Here is a 17815-nt window from a genome sequence, read left to right as displayed (position 1 = left end):
CGCCCCTCCAGGTCTCGCTGTCGTTACCCACGTGAGCATTGAAGTCTCCCAGCAGGACAACAGAGTCTCCAGGTGGAGCACCTTCCAGCACCCCCCCCAGGGACTCTAAGAAGGCTGGGTACTCCGAACTGCCACTCGGCGCATAAGCGCAGATGACAGTCAGGACCCGTTCCCCGACCCTAAGGCGCAGGGAACAAACCCTCTCGTCCACCGGGAAAAACCCCAACGTACCGGCAGCAAGCCGAGGGGATATAAGAATACCCACCCCAGCCCGCCGCCTCTCACCAGGGGCAACTCCAGACTGAGACAGAGTCCAGCCCCTCTCCAGGAGACTGGTTCCAGAGCCCAGACAATGCGTAGAGGTGAGCCCAACTATATCTAGCCGGTACCTCTCAACCTCACGCACCAACTCAGGCTCCTTCCCCACCAGAGAGGTGACATTCCATGTCCCTATTGCCAGTCTTGGCAGCCGGGGGTCGGTCCGCCAGGGCCTCCGCTCCTGGCCGCCACCCGGCTCACAATGCACCCGACCCCTATGGCGCCTCCTGCGGGTGGTGGGCCTGCGGGAGGATGGGCCCATGTCTCCTCTTCGGGCTGTGCCCGGCCGGGCCCCATGGACTAAGGCCCGGCCACCAGACGCTCGCCCTCGGGCACCCTCCCCGGGCCTGGCTCCAGGGCGGGGCCCCGGTAACCCTATCCCGGGCAGGGTAAACTGTTCCCTCGATATTCTTTTCATGGGGGTCTTCTGAATCGCTCTTTGTCTGGTCCCTCACCCAGGACCAGTTTGCCATGGGAGACCCTACCAGGGGGCAAAAGCCCCCAGACAACATAGCCCCTGGGATCCCTGGGACACACAAACCCCTCCACCACGATAAGGTAGCGATTCAAGGAGGAGTTTGGAAAAAAAAAAAAAAAACTACAAATAGATTTGTAATAAAAATGTTTTATTAAATTTGCCCTCACTCACCTGTAGCTGCAGCAGCTCTCTGATATTGCTTTCACACTGACCAGTCATCTCCCTCATCTGGTTCTCGTGCTTCTGCTGCTGATGCAGCCTCTCCGCCTTCTGCCGCTTCTCCTCCTGCTGAGAAAACTGGAGAGCCACGCATGGAGAAAGTTAATAAATAGTTAACTGAATGTGTGAATATGGAGTAAGAAAGCCCCTCTGTCTCACCAGTTTGATCTTCTCCTTGTCCTCTGCAGCACTGCCCGATGAGGTAATGCGAAGGCTCTTTTTGAACATGGTCATTCGAGTCTTTGACTCACTGCGCTGAATCTTAGGCAGTCGGCTCTTCTCCAGCTGCTGGTTAGTTTTCAGGATCTCAACCATTCGCTGATTGTAACTCTGCATCTGTTCCTTTTCCTGCAGGAAAAAACAACAACACAGAATTGGTTAACTTGATTTTGTCATGTAATCATGATTTAGGTGTTACCAAGTTGTGTGTGCAAACTTATTGTGGCAAGATGATATCCACTAGTGTACCTTCTCATGCTTTTTGAGAAGCTGATGCCTCTGGAGGAAGTACTGATCTTTCATCTGCTGCTTCACCAACTGATGTTTCTCATAAAGGTTCTTCTGCTCCATGTCCCACATCGTATTTTCACGCTCTAATCAAATTTAAAAAGTTGACACTGAATGAAATCAAATGGTAACTACAGCAAGGATGGGATAAACACAAAATGAAGAAAACAAAGCTGAAATTGTTACTGTGATTCTGTTTGCTTTACGGATGTTGTACCTCTGATTAGGCTTTGCTTCTTGTTAAGACAATCCCTCTCCAGGTCTGCAATCTCTCTCTTGTTGTTGGAAATGATATTCCTCAGTGTGATGTGCAGATAGTTTTTCTGAGCTACAAGGAATTTCTCTTCCTAAACAAAGGAGAAGGAGGAGAAATTGAGGAGTGGGTGAATAATCAGACAAAAATCAGCAGTTTCATGCAGGTGCCGTTTCCCTTCAAACAATCTACACATGCCAATTACCAGAAGCCTGCAACCAACATAACTCAACTGAGAAGCATGCCATCAGTGTTTACATCTAGTCTATTTCCTGGTAGATGTATACTTCTATTTGCAGTGATAAAGTTGGTTAGTAGTTTGATAGCAAAAGAATAGTTCTTAGATATAGCAGCCATTTAACCAGGTTCATTGTTTCTGAAAAAGGAGCTTTCTCCAGTGCATTCAACATATTTTTTATGATCACGTCACAATTGTAAATATTTCCAAAACTGAGCAACTTGCACCACCAAAGCAATATAGACTGAAAAATAATACTAAATTTAAGAGTTTAAAAAAAATAAATTTGTTTTAACTGAGCTGTAATTATGCATCAAAATGGCACAAATGACCTAGCATCATACCTCTGACATCTTCATTTCTTGGAAGGAATTCATCTTCTGTTTTAAGGTTTCTTTACGCTGACTTCTGGGCAGCTTATCAACAGATTGTTTTACCTAAAAAGAAAATACACTTCAGTAATTAAACCTCAGACATCAGAACTTCAGAAAGGTATACAAAAATCAACACAGCTGTGCAGTCACCGAGGTTGAGCACTGAAAGCTTCCTTTGACTTGCACCCTTTCTTTATGTCCTATTGAGATCAAGTGGGCTTAAATAAAGGCAAGAATATGTGAAATAATTACTGGTTATTTTGCTTAGGTGCGCACACACACACACTTTACCTCCTTTTTCTTTAGTTTTATTTGGTCCAGGAATTTGTGATAGTCTCGTTCCTGTTCTGCTTTGATACGCCTGGTTTCTTCTTTCAGTTTAACTTTGTGTTCTTCCTCCATTTTCTCAATTGCCTGCTTCTGGTTCCTCTCCAGATTCTCCAGCTCTGTATCAAAGTGCTTCTTCTTGGTCTAGGACACACCAACAGGAGATATGCACATTATAATTTTAGCTGATGGCAAACAAGGAAAATGTTCCTAGTTCAAAAGTTTATTGCAACTGAAACCATCCCGATTTCAGAGTGTTTTGCATATTTGTCACACTTACATGTTTCAGATCGTCAAACAAATTTTAATATTAGATAAAGATAAGCCAAGTAAATACAAAATGCAGGTTTTAAAGGATTTCATTCATTTATTAAGGGAGAAAAGTTATCCAAACCTGCCTGGTCCTGTGTGAAAAAGTAAAAAAGTAATTGCCCTTTGACCTTCTTAAATCATGATTAACTGTGATTAACCACATTTTTTGGAAAATACTCTGGAGTGACGAGACAAAAGGTTTGAGTTCCATTACATCTGGCATAAAACCAACAAAGCATTTTACATCCTACCAACAGTAATATATGATTATAGTGTGACGGTCTGGGGCCGTTTTGCTGCCTCAGGACTTGGAAGACTTGCTGTGGTAAACAGAACCAGAATGAATTCTGCCGTCTACCAAAACATCCTGAAGGAGCATGTGTGGCCATCTGTTTGTGACCTCAAACTGAAGCACACTTGGGTTCTGCAGCAGAACAATGATCCAAAACACACCAGCAAGTCCACTTCTGAATGGCTTAGGAAAAACAAAAAGCTTGTTTTTCTTGAAGACTTTGTTGTGGTCTTGTCAAATTTCTGGTCTGAATCCGATTGAGATGCTGTGGCACGACCTTTAAAAGGAGGTTCATGCTCAAAAACCGCAATGTGGCAAAATTACAACAATTCTGCAAAGGTGATTACTCCACAGTACTGTAAAAGACTCACTGCTAGTTATTGGAAATGCTTGATTTTTGTTGTTGATGCTAAGGGTGGCTCAACAGTTATTAGGTTTAGTAAACAATCACTTCCCCTCCCCACACAGGGCCATGTAGGTTTGCATTTTTCCCCCTTAATAATAAAACACCTTCATTTAGAAACTTCATTTTGTGCTTTCATATGGTATATTTGTCTACTATTTAAATTTGTTTGATGACCTGAAACATTTAAGTGTGACAAAAATACATACGACCATAGAATTAATGCAACAACTGTCTGACTAAGTTTTAGCTAAAGACGAAAATGCTGTTGTTAAAGCTGTTAGAGTAATGTGACTCACATTCATCTCCTGGTCAAAACGTCTTTGTATTTGTTCCCTTTGTGTTTCGAGTTTGGCATACAGAGCAGCCAGGGCTCGCTGCTCTTCCTTCTGCAACAGACGGAGCTCGCGCAGCTCCTGCCGCCTACAAAAAAAACAAAACAAATGTATGTATGTATGTATGTATGTAGCTAAGGACACCTAAAATAAATGAAACTATGTCAGGTAAGATCTACTATAACTGGTAGCAAAATAACACAAGTGCTTAAATTACAGGTTAGAACTTTATCACAGGTTAGATCAGGCCACGGCAGCAGAAAAGTAATGAATAAGAGAGTAGAATAAATTGAGCTTACTTTATAATAAAAACTATGTTTATGCTGGCAGACCACTAACAACACTCTGAATGGTGCAAACCCAATGGAAGCAAAAGAAGATGCAATTTTTGTTCAGCACCGAGTTTCTGAAGATTATTTTCACCAAATTTAAACTAAGAATGATATCGAAATATTACTGCAGCCATAGGTGCAATATCATAGTCCCACCACTAGATGGCAGGAGTAAAACACAGGAACTCACTATGCTTCAGAGGAAGTACAGAAATCAGTTGTTTCAAATGCCAAATACAGATCACCTGAACTTTGACTTAACGAATAAGTAATTTCAGAAATTAAATTTTCCTCTCAGACCAGAGACCAAATTACACTTTTTCCAATAACAGTTCTAATCTCAAGGGACTAAATTCCCAAAGAGCAGGATGACTTAAATAGTAAGAACTAAAACATAAAACAAAAATAAATAAGTCCCAATCCAGTGTTCACTGTGTCCTGAGAACACAAGAGTCCATGCCTCTCATTTAGAGTGAATGAAAAATGGCTTAGCTACCAGGGAATAATAAGATCACCCACATACCTGAGGAATCTCATCTCCTCATCTTTCTTCTCATCGTCACTGATGATCTTGGAGGTGGTCACACTCACCTCCACACCGTCAACAACAAACTTTCTGGTCCGCCTCAGAGTCTTATCTGAAAAGTTCTGATAGGTAGACAAAAACACAGAAAAGCCTGGTTTTAAACTCAGAATTGAACCTTTTTTCATGTACTTTGAGTTTAAATGCTGTTTTTTTAGTAGTTAAAAGGTCAGTACTACCAGATTCTTTCACTTCCATAGCATAATTAGACTCTCGCAATAGACAGGTTTTCTTTTTGTGTGTGAAAAACAATTTGCAACTTTACTTGTAAAATCTCTGTGCTTATATCAGCCGCAATATAATTTAGTCACAGAGTTGTTTTGTGACTCTTGTGTACCCCCCCCAAAAAAAAATCTTCAGATCACTCACAGAAACTATTTTCATGCAAATTCTTACGAATTAACTTCAAATATTTCAAATGTGTCAAGGTTCATCTGTAGTGTAGTCTTTATCTGTTAAAGGAGAGGCTGAGTAAGTATGTATGACAGTGTGTATGTTTACATGGCACTAATATCCTGTATGGCAGGTTCTACTGTAACAAGAAGCAAGATGCTGATCCGTTAGCATAATGGAGAGCGCCATGGAGGTAGTAACAACATCGTATACCAAATATGGCACCATGTGACTTGACTTCTCAACCTTCTTCAACAAGAATACTGGTTAAAGGCCTTCTTTATCCAGACTTGTGGATCTTCACATTGTCCGAAAGGACATTTCTAGACATTCACCCACAGAGCAGATGACCTTTTTCTTAGCCAACGAAGGTTTGTTCAAGTTTGCTCTAGCTCAAAAAGCACAAATCAGGCAGTTCAACCAAACAATGTGCGATGATGTAAACACACATTTCCTTTCAGTCAGTGCATGAGCCATAGCGTATTGTAATTGCAATGCAAAACTGTCACGGTTAACTGGAGCATGTGTAACTGAGAAGTTACGCCTTCTTTGTCCCCTGTCCAAGTCATCCTCCAGGGACAATATTTGCAAAATGATATGAAAGGGTTTACTCAGCAAACACTGGGAAGTTCTGAATGTCGTCACTTCCTGGTGTATAAATAGTTCATATATAATGAAGAGGAGATGAGACCAGAGTACTAAAGAGAGCGTGAACGCAAGACAGAAGGTATGAAGACAGTAAGAGAAAATCCCAATACTCTCAAAGTTATTTGTGCTTCAATTAAAATAAAAATGAATACAAAACTAAAACAAAAAGCTAATGACAGTTTTGCTTTCACTGTTACATAGTGAATAAGAAGTTATCGCAACTCTTCCTCTTGAGAGAATGATACAGATCTGCCTTGAAATTAAAAAAAAAGAATGATTTTATTACAAAAAGTAAATCAGAATTATTTTATGTAAACAATTAAGTTTGTTTTATCTTTTAATGTAACAGGGACTTTCTTGTTTGAAGTACTTGTCTTAGATGTAGGCGAGCAGGTTTTTTTTTGTTTGCTTTTTGTATTGTCGGCTTATTTCTGGTCTTTTCTCCATTTTGTTCGAAGAAAACAAAACAATTGGCTGAAGATTTTAAAAAAGAAAAAAAAGAGTAAATATATTAGCACAAAAGGACCCTAGGAAGGTGTTCCCCACTCAGAGGGAATTATTTTGGTTTGCACAAACTGCTGTTCGCCATAACAAAGCTTCCCCATGAAGCCAACACAGCTGAGCAAACACGCTCCATATGAATCTGTGTGAGGCTCCTGTCATAGCTGGCAGCTACCGGATGCTAATGTTGCACTGCTCAGTACTGTTGAATCATTTTCTGCGTAACTGACACACTAACGATGACAATAAGTCTATGTGCTTGTGTGTTCTGGTGTGTTATTAATCGCACATTTACACCAAGATGAAAGGATATATATTCATCACTCTGCATTTCAGCTGTGGCGTTTATGTTTGAGTTCATCTGTGACTGTGCTGACTCCCTGTCACTCTTCATTCACACAAAAACAAAAAGAGTAAACAAACAAAAGAAAAAACACATGTAGCTCTCACACACACCCCATGGATTTATAAGTGCATGTGCACACTGATGTTTGCACTCATTCTCTCATGCAGAAACATAGAAATCATATTAAAAAAACAACAAAAAAAACCCAAGAAAATAATAAAAAGAAAAAAGCTTATAGGCAGACTCGTCTGGTAAATAATCTATTATTTAAAAAAAAAAAAACCCTGACATGTCGAACAGCCATGACTCCACACCCAGTTAATAGGATTTTAATCATGGTCAGTCCATAAGCCTCCAGAAGCAACTCACTGACAATGGGCTGCATAGAAATTTCCACTCACAATAGTGAATGCTGAACTGTGCCCACACAAAGGCCACCACTGGTCTAGATGAACTGAAAGTGTTGCATATTTGGCTTCTCTTTCCCAACGTCTAGCCTCCCAATCGTCTCACTTACAAGGACTGTCAGACATGGATTTGGTGATTCTTAAGCAGAGACAACCTAATATCCTTTTTCAAGCTGGTAAATCAAATAAATAGTCATTTTGGAGATGCCCCAATATGCTTTGTCACCAATTCAGTCCAAACTTGAGAAATAAATCCCAGCAAACCTCACAGTCAATAAAAAAAGTTACTTAAGTCCTCATGAATGTAAAACTTTGAGTTTCCCTAAGTGCAATGTGCGTGCAAACCTAATGGGAGACAGGCAATATTCTGTGTCAAACTCCCACACCCTAAAACGACACAATGCTGTTTCAGTTCCGCTATGAGTGCAAAGAAACACTTCTTTTTTTCCCCCCAGGAGGGGTTTTCCTACAGAGCTGCCCTCTGTACATCTTTAACACTTGAGCACTGGTTTTGCCATAAAGATATGTTCTGCAAAAACACTTTAGAGAATGAGGGATCTATCTTCTCTGACCATTCCTTTCTGGCATTTTAAAAAGTTTGAGTAAATGAATCATATGAAAATTCCTTTAAGTACAGAAAGCTTTGATCTGTGTTGGCTCACCCGTGCACTAATGGATGTGTTCTCCCTGTGGACAGACAAATCCATGCTCTCAGATGCCATGCTGCCTGAATAGGACAACTGCTCAATAATCCCTCCATTGAGATAAGATGAACCAGGATCAGCGTTTGCTCCCATTGGTTTCTTCTCAGGGGAATCCTCTATTAGGCTGCCGTTTGCTACCTGGGTGGGAGCAGAGGAAGATGCAGGCGAAGGTACAGGAATCGAAACACCACTTGAAGTTGGCAATTCTCCATTAGCTGGGATCTTGGGGACCTCTGGTTCTGTTGAACCTATAAAGTTTATCGTACATTCCTCAGATCTCTCAGATTCCATATCAAAGAGAGATGGTGGCTGTTCTGTCTCTGGGGTGTCTCCGGCAACCTAGAACAATGATTTTAGTATTAATACTAAAAATAAATAAATAATCCCACTTCATAAATATACACGAGCAGAACAACTTTCAAAAAATACCTTTTCCTCCTCAAGTGTGGGTGTACTCTTCCCATCCTCAATACCAGAGTCTGAGAAGGTAGTCTTGGTTGAGGACTCACTCTCAGATTTCTCAGACTCTGATTTCTCAAGGATTTCACCCATTTTGTCTCCCACCTCATCTGGATCTTTCTTATGGACATTCTGCCGTGGCAGGGGTACAGGGACTGCCATGGTGGAGCCTGGTTCTTCCTCTGTTGATGTATCTGGCTGGTTCAGCTTCCTGGGGAATGGTACTGGTGCAGGTGAAGAAGGTGTGGTAGGGCTTGGGGTGTCCGGGGGCTGGTCACCTTCCAAACTGGTCTGACTAGTCTGGCATGGCTCCTTGGCTGAGGACTAAAGGAACAGAGAAGTGCTGTTAGGCACTGGTGTGACAAAACATTTCATGTTCGTAAGACATTAAGTCATGGGTGGTCTCCAAAATGTTAATGTTTTCAACCTTTGCTTCTGGTCCAAACACTAATGGGGAAAAAAACATTCAGGCCGTCCACCTTTTTGCTAAGTAACTTCAATCTTTGCTTTAGTATGAATGCAGTCATTCCTGTTTTATACTTGCACATTGCTACTTTTAAGTGTGGCTTAGATAGCTATCTAATCTGCAATGGCGAGGTAATAATTACAGAGGTGAAAAACCTGCGTAAGTCAGGACAGACTGCCAGGACCTGAGAGTTAATGGCATTATCATTATCATTGCTATTATGAAAATCTTGATGCGAAATAATTCAGTGTGCACTCTTTCATTTTTGCATACAGCAGTGCGTTAAATGTATTTTATTATGCAGACAAAGCTGCACTTTACGGTGTCAAAAGTATGTGAAACACCTGCAAATATGCTGCAAAACCAAAACCCAAGACTAACAATCTTAGATAAATTATATTACTGCAGTTAGCATGTACACAGGTAAGGGAATTACATCTCAGAAGCACCCTATCAAATCAGACTAGGAAAGAATTAACTGATTATGCAGCTCAAAGAAAGCAAAAAACAAAAACGCCAATCATTTAAATGATATAAATTAATTTTTTAAAAAAGAAAATTGCCATGCAACACTCATCAACATTAACCAGAAATAACGTAATGTTTATGTGCAAAAAGAAGATATTGCACAACTATGTATAACTGCACAGTCATATCTCAGACATGTGAGACAAGAATTCTACATATGTGCACATCTCTAATCAGCAGCTCTGTATCAGGAACAGTCTCTTCTCCCTCAGGTCAAAACAAAACAAAAACCTGTCTTGATGACTCACAGCTTCACTAATGTCTAAGCAAACATCACTTTCTCACTTTGTGAGATATATATAGAAAAAGAGAAACTGTCTGGTTACTGCTTGTTTCGAAGTCAGCAATTTGTTACTGTATGTGTGAAAATGTTCCTGCCTGCAAATGAGAGGGAGCTTTATTTGTGCTTTCTTAAAAGAGATAATAAAGTAACTAATGATTTTATCAAAAAAAAAAAAAAAAAAAAAAACAACCAGCTGGCGTCATACACAGAGAAATAATAACACAAAGTAAGATTTTAAGCAAACCATCTCGTTCAAGTACCATGAAATGTGGACCAGTGTACTTTGGCAGCATTTTAAAGGGTGGTCACACAGATCATTGATTTGATTTAGTTACTTTATATAAAGATAGCTGATTCATCACACCTGCTTTTAAATAACTTTCCTTTCAATGATTAATGTACAACAAGGTGCATAAAGAAGACCTCCTACAGAAAGCTATTTCAAATACCTGTCCAGGTAAGACACTGTTCAATTGTCTAGATGAGAGTGTTTACTGTTCCACCATTTTCCACCAATTTGCACCATCAGTATACTAGAGTCACCCAAATAAAATAAAATAAAATAAAATAAAAAGACCCTTGAATGCCACAACATGTACAATAAGGAAGTACAATGTAAAAGGCCATTTGTCTTCATAGAGAAAGGACAAAAATGTATGAAAACATTTGTCTGATTACAGCATTTGTAAGAGTATTTCAAGGATCCTATAAAGACCTGCTATTGCTATGTAGAAATCCCCATGTTTTTGATTAAGGGTCAGAGTATCTTGGCTGAACAATAAGCAACCTAAAATAATTTACTCCTTTAGGGATTATGAGGCAATAGCTGTTTCTACAGGCCAAAAGCAGCACCTATATTTAACCATGTGCGGGTGTGGGTGAATGCCTGTGTTCCGTCTTCTGTTCCTTTGTTTGTGCTCAGGGCAGGCAGCAAACTGCACTTTCATCCTATGTTTCTGTCTAATCTCCAGTTCTCTGTGAATTCATGAATGACTTCAGTGGAATAAACCATCAATCCTTCTGCAGAAAGGCTATATTTAGCAAAATATGCTTTAAGAGGAGGTCAACGAGTCAGGACTACAAACGTGAGGCTCGGTGGTTAAGAAGGAACCTACGTGCTGGGGAACACATGCAGGTAAATGCACGCCTTTTTGTCATTTTGTGTGCAAGTTGCAACTTAATTACACAGTCTGGACACTGAAATTAAGGGTAATTTCCATCTCACTGTGTGGTCTGACAGGAAAATGAGGAACGTCACAGAAATGCATTTACTTGTAAAGTCAATACCACTTCTACGTCAAAATGCATCCATTTTCTGTGCCATTATTATGTTTTTAATTTAAATCACAACATTAATAAATTAAACCAATTGAATGGAAGAGCATGGACTGCCCACTCTTGTTTTCGAAACACCAAAATAAAAAGGACAATGATAATGAACAGGTTTGGTACCACAGTAAGGTCCATGCCCTCGTCTTCCTCTCCTTCCTCTCTATTGTCTTCAATTTCCTCCATGACTTCAGCCTTGACCTCAGCCACCAGCTCTCTCAGCGGACGGTTGGTCGTCACCGATTTCACAAAAGGGTGCTGTAGATAGGAGAAGAGACAGTTATTAAGGCTGATCAGAAATTTATTTTAGGGATAAATACTATAAACACTACGCATTTAGTTATTGCTTAAGAGTGAGGCTGACTAAAAGGCTTACAACCATGAAGCAATATTTGCACAAAACACAAGAACAGTATTTTCCACAGGTTTAAATAATTAGCAGATGACACCATTCTGCAACATCTCAACTTTCAATGATATCAATTTCTTTTCAAATAATCTGTAAAACTTTAAAATACAAAATGATGGATCAAGTGAAATAAAATTCTGGTGCTTAAAAACGATACACTAAATGGAACCGGAGTAGAAGACAAGACAACATACTTTCACTGCTGGGAAACTCTATCTGACACCTGCCAGTTCCTGCGCAGCATTAACAATGGGAACATCACAATACAACTCTCCACTTGAGGCAACAGTTTATTCTAACAGAATGCACCTAAAATAGCAACCAGTCTTCAACTCTACTATGTCTAAAAAGAAAATGCATGTTTCCCCGTGCTTCAAGTAAGGCAATAAGAACGCTGTAACAGGAATATAAAAAAGGCAAATTAAAAGTTGAGTGCTGCAAGGATAAAAAGCTGATCATCTATTATTTAGATGCTTTGCACTCCTGTGTAATTTAACTGGAACAGCTGACAAAGGGGAAAAGTCTGCAAGGGGTGCTGGACCATGAAGTGTGTAGAAGTCAGTGTGTGTTGTGAGCCTCCACAGTTGTAGGTTCAGGAGCTTGCTTGTCCTTGAGGACAGCATTACGCTTGAGTTTTAAGCTTCTCCAATGACAAATAACAGTCAGCTATTGCCTAATGAGATGTACACAAATGAGTGCCATTTGACTATTTGTGAGGCAAAATATGAATGCATGGATAAGTTGTATGCTTAAATGCATAGTGTCTACATTTGGATGTCATGATTCTTTCTATGTCAGCCCATTTTATGGCATCAATTGACAACATGAGCAACATAAGATAGAGTTTTTAAATCTCAAACTATTGCTGCACAGCCAGCCCTTTTTGATTTAGTGATTTTTGTAAGAAGAACATCAACATGACTGATGCAGCAACGCTGGTTAATTAAAGACAAACTTCAACTGAAATGGCTCCGATTTCAGCAACCACACGGCCACATCCTCTGTAATCAGCCAACAGATTTATCTTAAAGCCATGTAAACCTGTGGCGTAAACAAGGTCACATGAACATATGGTGATGGCAGTGAATGCTTCAATAATAATTCAGTTTGTCATGTTTGGTAGAGGCAGTGCTGCAATAAATGCATGTTTAAAAGTGAAAGGAGCTAAAATAAACTCAACTTCTGTTTCCACTATCTCAATTCGAAAATTGCAGAGAGAGGCTTTTTGGAAGTAAAATTTCAGACATGTTTTAGATTTACATTAAGCCTAAGCAAGGTGAAACATTGGAGAAAAGAGTTTTAATGTGAGAAGCACTACATTAGAATTACTCCAATTCTGAGAGAAAATAAGGCATCTTATTCTTTTGACATGTTACACATCCAACAAGGTATTTAAGGCTGGGAACTGGCAACTAATTTCATAATCAACTCATGGTTGTTGCTTTCTAATTAAATTAGAGAACTATGAGAAATGTCCAGTTACAAATTCATGAAACCCACAGAAATATCAAAACATCTTTATATCAACTGCTTTAACTAAGAATCCAAAATTTCTGATTTAAAAATGTTTCTCAAATGTTAACAAAATCAAAACTAACTTATAAAGCCATAAAAATGACTTGAAATAAATTCCATTATGTCAATTATCTAATCATTGTTGCTTTAGTAAAGCTCTTTATTTCATTTGAATGCCTACTGAAGATTATAAAAGATATTTTTCTCCCATTGCCATAGAACTTATATGAGGAATGAGTATGAGTAGCTAGTAACTAAAAAAGTAGGAGTAACTGTAGCGTCAAGCACCTACAGCAGTAAACCTCTGAGAAATCTGCTGTATAATCCAATAAATTATACCAGACCTCCCATACTCCAGGTAAACACATCCTCACTGAGGCAAAACACAGGGCAAAAAGACTAAGTGTTAGCACTGGTGCCAGTGGATATATGCACCATTTTATAGGTTTCGCATTGCTTTAGACAGAGAGGGGGAGATTTGGTGCGCATGGCTTTGTATAAAGATTAAATGTGCACAATATGGACCATTAGGTGACTAGAAGAGAAACCTGCAAAAAGGTCAGGTGTACATGCACAGGAATAAAAATAAAGTGTATGCTTTTGTCCCTCCATCTTTATGGACAGTTTTAGATCTTGAATGATGTAAATTTAACTAGTTATAAAATTTTCATTTTTGAAGGAGGGTTTGGCAGTTAAGACGGTTTTTAGGGTTAGGACTTTAATAAGTTAAGTTAGGGGTAAGAATTTTACTGGGCAAGGTGCAATTTTGGTACTCAACTGACTTTATTAACCCAAATTTAGTACTTTAGGACAGATTTCTGTCTCAAAGAAGTTGTTTGCAGAATTAGAAGATTACACTTTTGTTTAAGATATACTCTATGAAGTTTAGACAACCAAGATTAACTCAAAGTTCTACTTCAGAAATGTTTATATGCTTTCCAGGGCAGCTCTGCCAAAAACACCATAAAAACCCTGCACATGAGAAACTATGGGAGGAGACGCTGGATTCAATATAATACTAGTCATCCAGACGGTCTCCCGGCCAGCCACACACCCACAGTGACTGATACTGTGTCATGTTTTTTTGTATACATTCCTTACAGCCGCATATGTGGGACAGACGCAGAGTAATTATGGCAAAAAAAGGGAAGAGGTTAAAAAGATGTTTATAACCAATTCTTGTTTCCTGTGAAAAGCTTAGTGACAAAGACTTTGCAAAGCTTTATTTTTATATCCCTTATTTAGTCTATCCAGCACCAGGGATATTTTTTCTGACTTTTTTATTCACCTGTATTTTTCCACATCTGCTCACTTCACCCTAAAGCCTGTAACATATCTGACGGTAACTGCCGGCAAAGTGACATGATGCAACATCCATCATAAAGCCTCAATCTGACCACGCCCACAAGTGCCTACAGCTGTTAGGAGGCAGTGGACATGATAAACATCTAAAACTTGCAGCACAGCACCAAAAACTGGGCCGCGCCTGTCTCTTTCCCTCCCCACTAGAGAACACATGGAGAATTCCCTGCAGGCCTGACTAGGGTTTTCATCTTTGCCTCGCTCTAATTGGCCAAAGGTGGCAAACTCAAGTTAATCCTGGCACACCACTGGCTGAGAGCAGGAATGTAAATAGCTGGCAGCTCCTCAGCTATGGGATGCAGACAGGAAACTGTGGCTCTGAATTTTAATAGACATTGCTCTTGTTCTGTAATCCACACCCTGCTCATGGCTTTGCTCATTCTACTGGCTCTGAAATCTAGAGTCTGATTGAAGCTCGTCTTTAGATATTTGCATTTCATTGCCACAACTTAGAATTACCATATGATGATGCCTTTAATAATCAAACAGCTGCTTAGAACCATGTCTGCCCAGGATCATATGTATAGTGAAGTCTATAAAAGGCATCAAATAAGCTTGCTGACGAATACAAAATATGGTCAGAATCTGAATTCTGTTTCTGAGATGAATAATGTCGAAAACATTTTTGTAGGGTAATATTTTTTTTTGAGGGTAGGGTGGGGGCATTCGCGAAGAGGCCAAAGCTTCTTATTTCTTTTGTCCTTCCCATCTAAACCTTCAAGGATATTTTATGATAGTGTCTTTATTCAGGATCCTTTACCATTACATTTTGGCTACTGCACATTTTCTACCTAATAATTTTTCACTTTTACACTATCAATTTCTTATAAAGCATTTCATTTTCACCTGCATGCCTGTGCCCGCCATGGAACACCAACCTGGCACAGATCACTGTATTCAGGTCTTAAAATAGAAGATTAAACTGATCTGTGTGTGTGTGTGTGTGTCAGTACAAGACAAAGACAGAGTATGATGTTCCATTGTATGTCAAAGTGCAGCACTGTATAATATTCACTACTATTCAGTTACACACAGCATCAAGCCTACCTCCAACATTTGAGCTGCAGTTGGGCGAGTCTCTGGGTTTTTATCCAAACATTTCCGCAGGAAGTCATTAAATGCCTGTGACCTTGAGTAAATAAGAGAAAAGAAGAAGTGAAGTGAAGAAACAGTTAAAACAAAAAAATAATTTTAAGTAACATTTCCAACCATTTTAGACCATCTTTGTGCGCAGCTTTGTTGTGCAAAAAAAAAAAAAAGAAAAGAAAGAAAAAAAAAAAAAAAAAAAAAAGGTCTCAGCAGGAACAATGAATCAGCGGCCCTTTCTAAATCTCCCTCTACCTGATAACTTCACTTTCACAGTAATAAATTCACTGCTACAGCGCATTTAATCTCATTAAAGAAAAGGTAGAAAAAAATTACAGTTTGGCACTCATTTAAGTGCAGCCTCTGCTGGAAAATGGTTGGCATGTGGAAAAAGGGAAGGACAATTTGATGCATGACTGTCTAGAGCAGATTACAGTATACCAAGTGTGCAAAGTACTTGGAAGTGATTGAAATTAAATGACTTGTTGAAATCTAGACAGGGAAATAAAAGTCCCCGTTGACTCCACTTGCCATTTTCTATCGTGTAGCTTATGAATCATGGAGGCAGGTTTCAAACTCCCCACTTTCTGGTTAACAAATTCCTCTTCGCAGCCTGTACATATTATGCTAGACGGTTGCAGGCCAAATGTGCAACAGCTGAATTCAGATTCTCACCATTTCTTTGGCTGCTCCAGGCTAGGAGGCTCAGACTTTGCGATCTTTAATAGCACCCTCATGGGATTGAGCTCGTGGTGTGGGGGTTCAATCTGCGCAAGCTCGATCAGAGTGATTCCCAAAGACCAGATGTCGGCCTTGTAGTCATATGGTGCATCCTTCATTGTCTCACACATGACCACCTCTGGAGCCATCCTGAGACAGATAAATAAGGTTAAACATTAAAGATTGTGGCATGCAAACTCCTCCACAAACGCATCACATGGTTCAGCACATAAATACTCTGTTGACTAAAAACATGCAGCTCCCCATGGGTTAAAAAAATAAATAAATAACTAAATAAATAAATAAAATAACAAGTAAAGAATCTAAAATAACCATCAAGATGTAATTAAGTAATAACACATACATAAATGTAATATAAATAAGATACAAATTTTGACTAAGTGTAGTCAAAAAAGTAGCATTTTAGATTAAGTTTTTTTCCCTGATCCGATCAGGACTGTACACAGTTATGATTTAATTGAGCTGGGATGGTGGGGATGAATGATAACCTGTTCTAGTAAATGTTTAACTGTCATATTGGTATAAAGGAAGGCTCAATGGAACAAGGTTCGCTGGGAATCATTTCTAATTTGGAGGAGCACTATTTGACAAGAATGAAGGATTGCAATGAATACTGACTGTATGCACAGTATCATTTTCTCTCAGGTATTAAGTGCTGTGAGCAGTCAAAAAGGGTTGACCCACTAATTTTAAAGTTCATAGATGATATCTTCACAAGTGCTATGTATATGAATTATATTAAAGTAAACATTTAATATAGTTGTTTTGCATAACAGTAATAGATTTACAGATAATGTTGCAAATCAGGGAGCAGGATTGTTATATGATAATATGGGATTTAGAAAAAGTAGAGTGTAATTTATATAGTCATTGAAGGCATTGAATGTAGCGTACTAAGCCAACCCCCCGCCCCCAGTGTTGCTGACTGAAACTGTAAACTTACCAGTATGGTGTTCCAATGAAAGAATCTCTTCTTTGCAACGTTTTGGTATTTTTTGCAGACACACCAAAGTCAGCTGCATGAAAAAAAGAAAAACGAAAAGAAAAGTCACGTGATGGAGGAAAGACGTTCACTAGCATTTCACAGAAGGAAGGAATGAAACCAATTCAAAAACTTCCGGCTTTTTTTTTTTTTTTCCCACAACCACGCCCATGAGGTAGACAAATACTTTTTAGCTTGTAAAGCCATCCTGACTGTGTGATCTTTGGAGTTACAAATCCAGAAACAGTAAATTTATAGCAGTCCTATTTCCTTAAAAAAGTTGCCAGATTTCCAGATTACAGGGGTCTTGTTTTCACTTTAGTTTTTTCCTCCCGCCTGTCAGAAGGAATATCATGTGTACCATGCCGGGGTTAGAGAAGTGCTTGGCAGTAGCGCTTAGATTTTGCACACAAGGCAGCAGGGTCACATCTTCAATTACAAACTGGCATGTTCTATTATGGGTTCTTAAATGACTTTTGGTTTTGTAGACTACAATTCAAAATCTTTGGCTTCACTGTCAAATGCATCACTTGAAACAGTCTGAGCTTTTGCAGCAAGGATTTCTACATCTCAGAGACATTGAAATTAAGCAGTCCTTTTATTTTACATTGAATAAGAGTTAACACTATGTTTTTGGTAAAAACAACACAAAACGGATTAAATAGTTGTTCATTACCTACAACAG

At 39.3% G+C, this 17815-nt stretch overlaps 1 protein-coding gene across 2 annotated transcripts in view; it reads right to left on the bottom strand.

The window, feature by feature from the left end:
- The window catches only part of stk10 (serine/threonine kinase 10), a 41639-nt gene that overhangs the window by 4929 nt on the left and 18895 nt on the right, over positions 1–17815 (bottom strand). For both annotated transcript variants that reach the window (XM_082550121.1, XM_082550122.1), the window contains 14 exons: positions 17092–17164; positions 16083–16277; positions 15369–15450; positions 11159–11293; positions 8400–8753; positions 7929–8309; positions 4912–5036; positions 4021–4144; positions 2679–2858; positions 2358–2450; positions 1740–1869; positions 1484–1608; positions 1175–1363; positions 968–1093 (listed from right to left, as the gene is read on the bottom strand). In XM_082550121.1, coding sequence (XP_082406247.1) covers positions 968–1093; positions 1175–1363; positions 1484–1608; positions 1740–1869; positions 2358–2450; positions 2679–2858; positions 4021–4144; positions 4912–5036; positions 7929–8309; positions 8400–8753; positions 11159–11293; positions 15369–15450; positions 16083–16277; positions 17092–17164 — 2312 coding nt within the window. The remainder of the gene's footprint in view (positions 1–967; positions 1094–1174; positions 1364–1483; positions 1609–1739; positions 1870–2357; positions 2451–2678; positions 2859–4020; positions 4145–4911; positions 5037–7928; positions 8310–8399; positions 8754–11158; positions 11294–15368; positions 15451–16082; positions 16278–17091; positions 17165–17815) is intronic.

Source organism: Aulonocara stuartgranti (assembly GCF_965226115.1).
Source record: "Aulonocara stuartgranti genome assembly, chromosome: 10".
NCBI classification, from domain to species: Eukaryota; Metazoa; Chordata; class Actinopteri; order Cichliformes; family Cichlidae; genus Aulonocara; species Aulonocara stuartgranti.
This window is presented reverse-complemented; position numbering and strand designations above follow the sequence as displayed.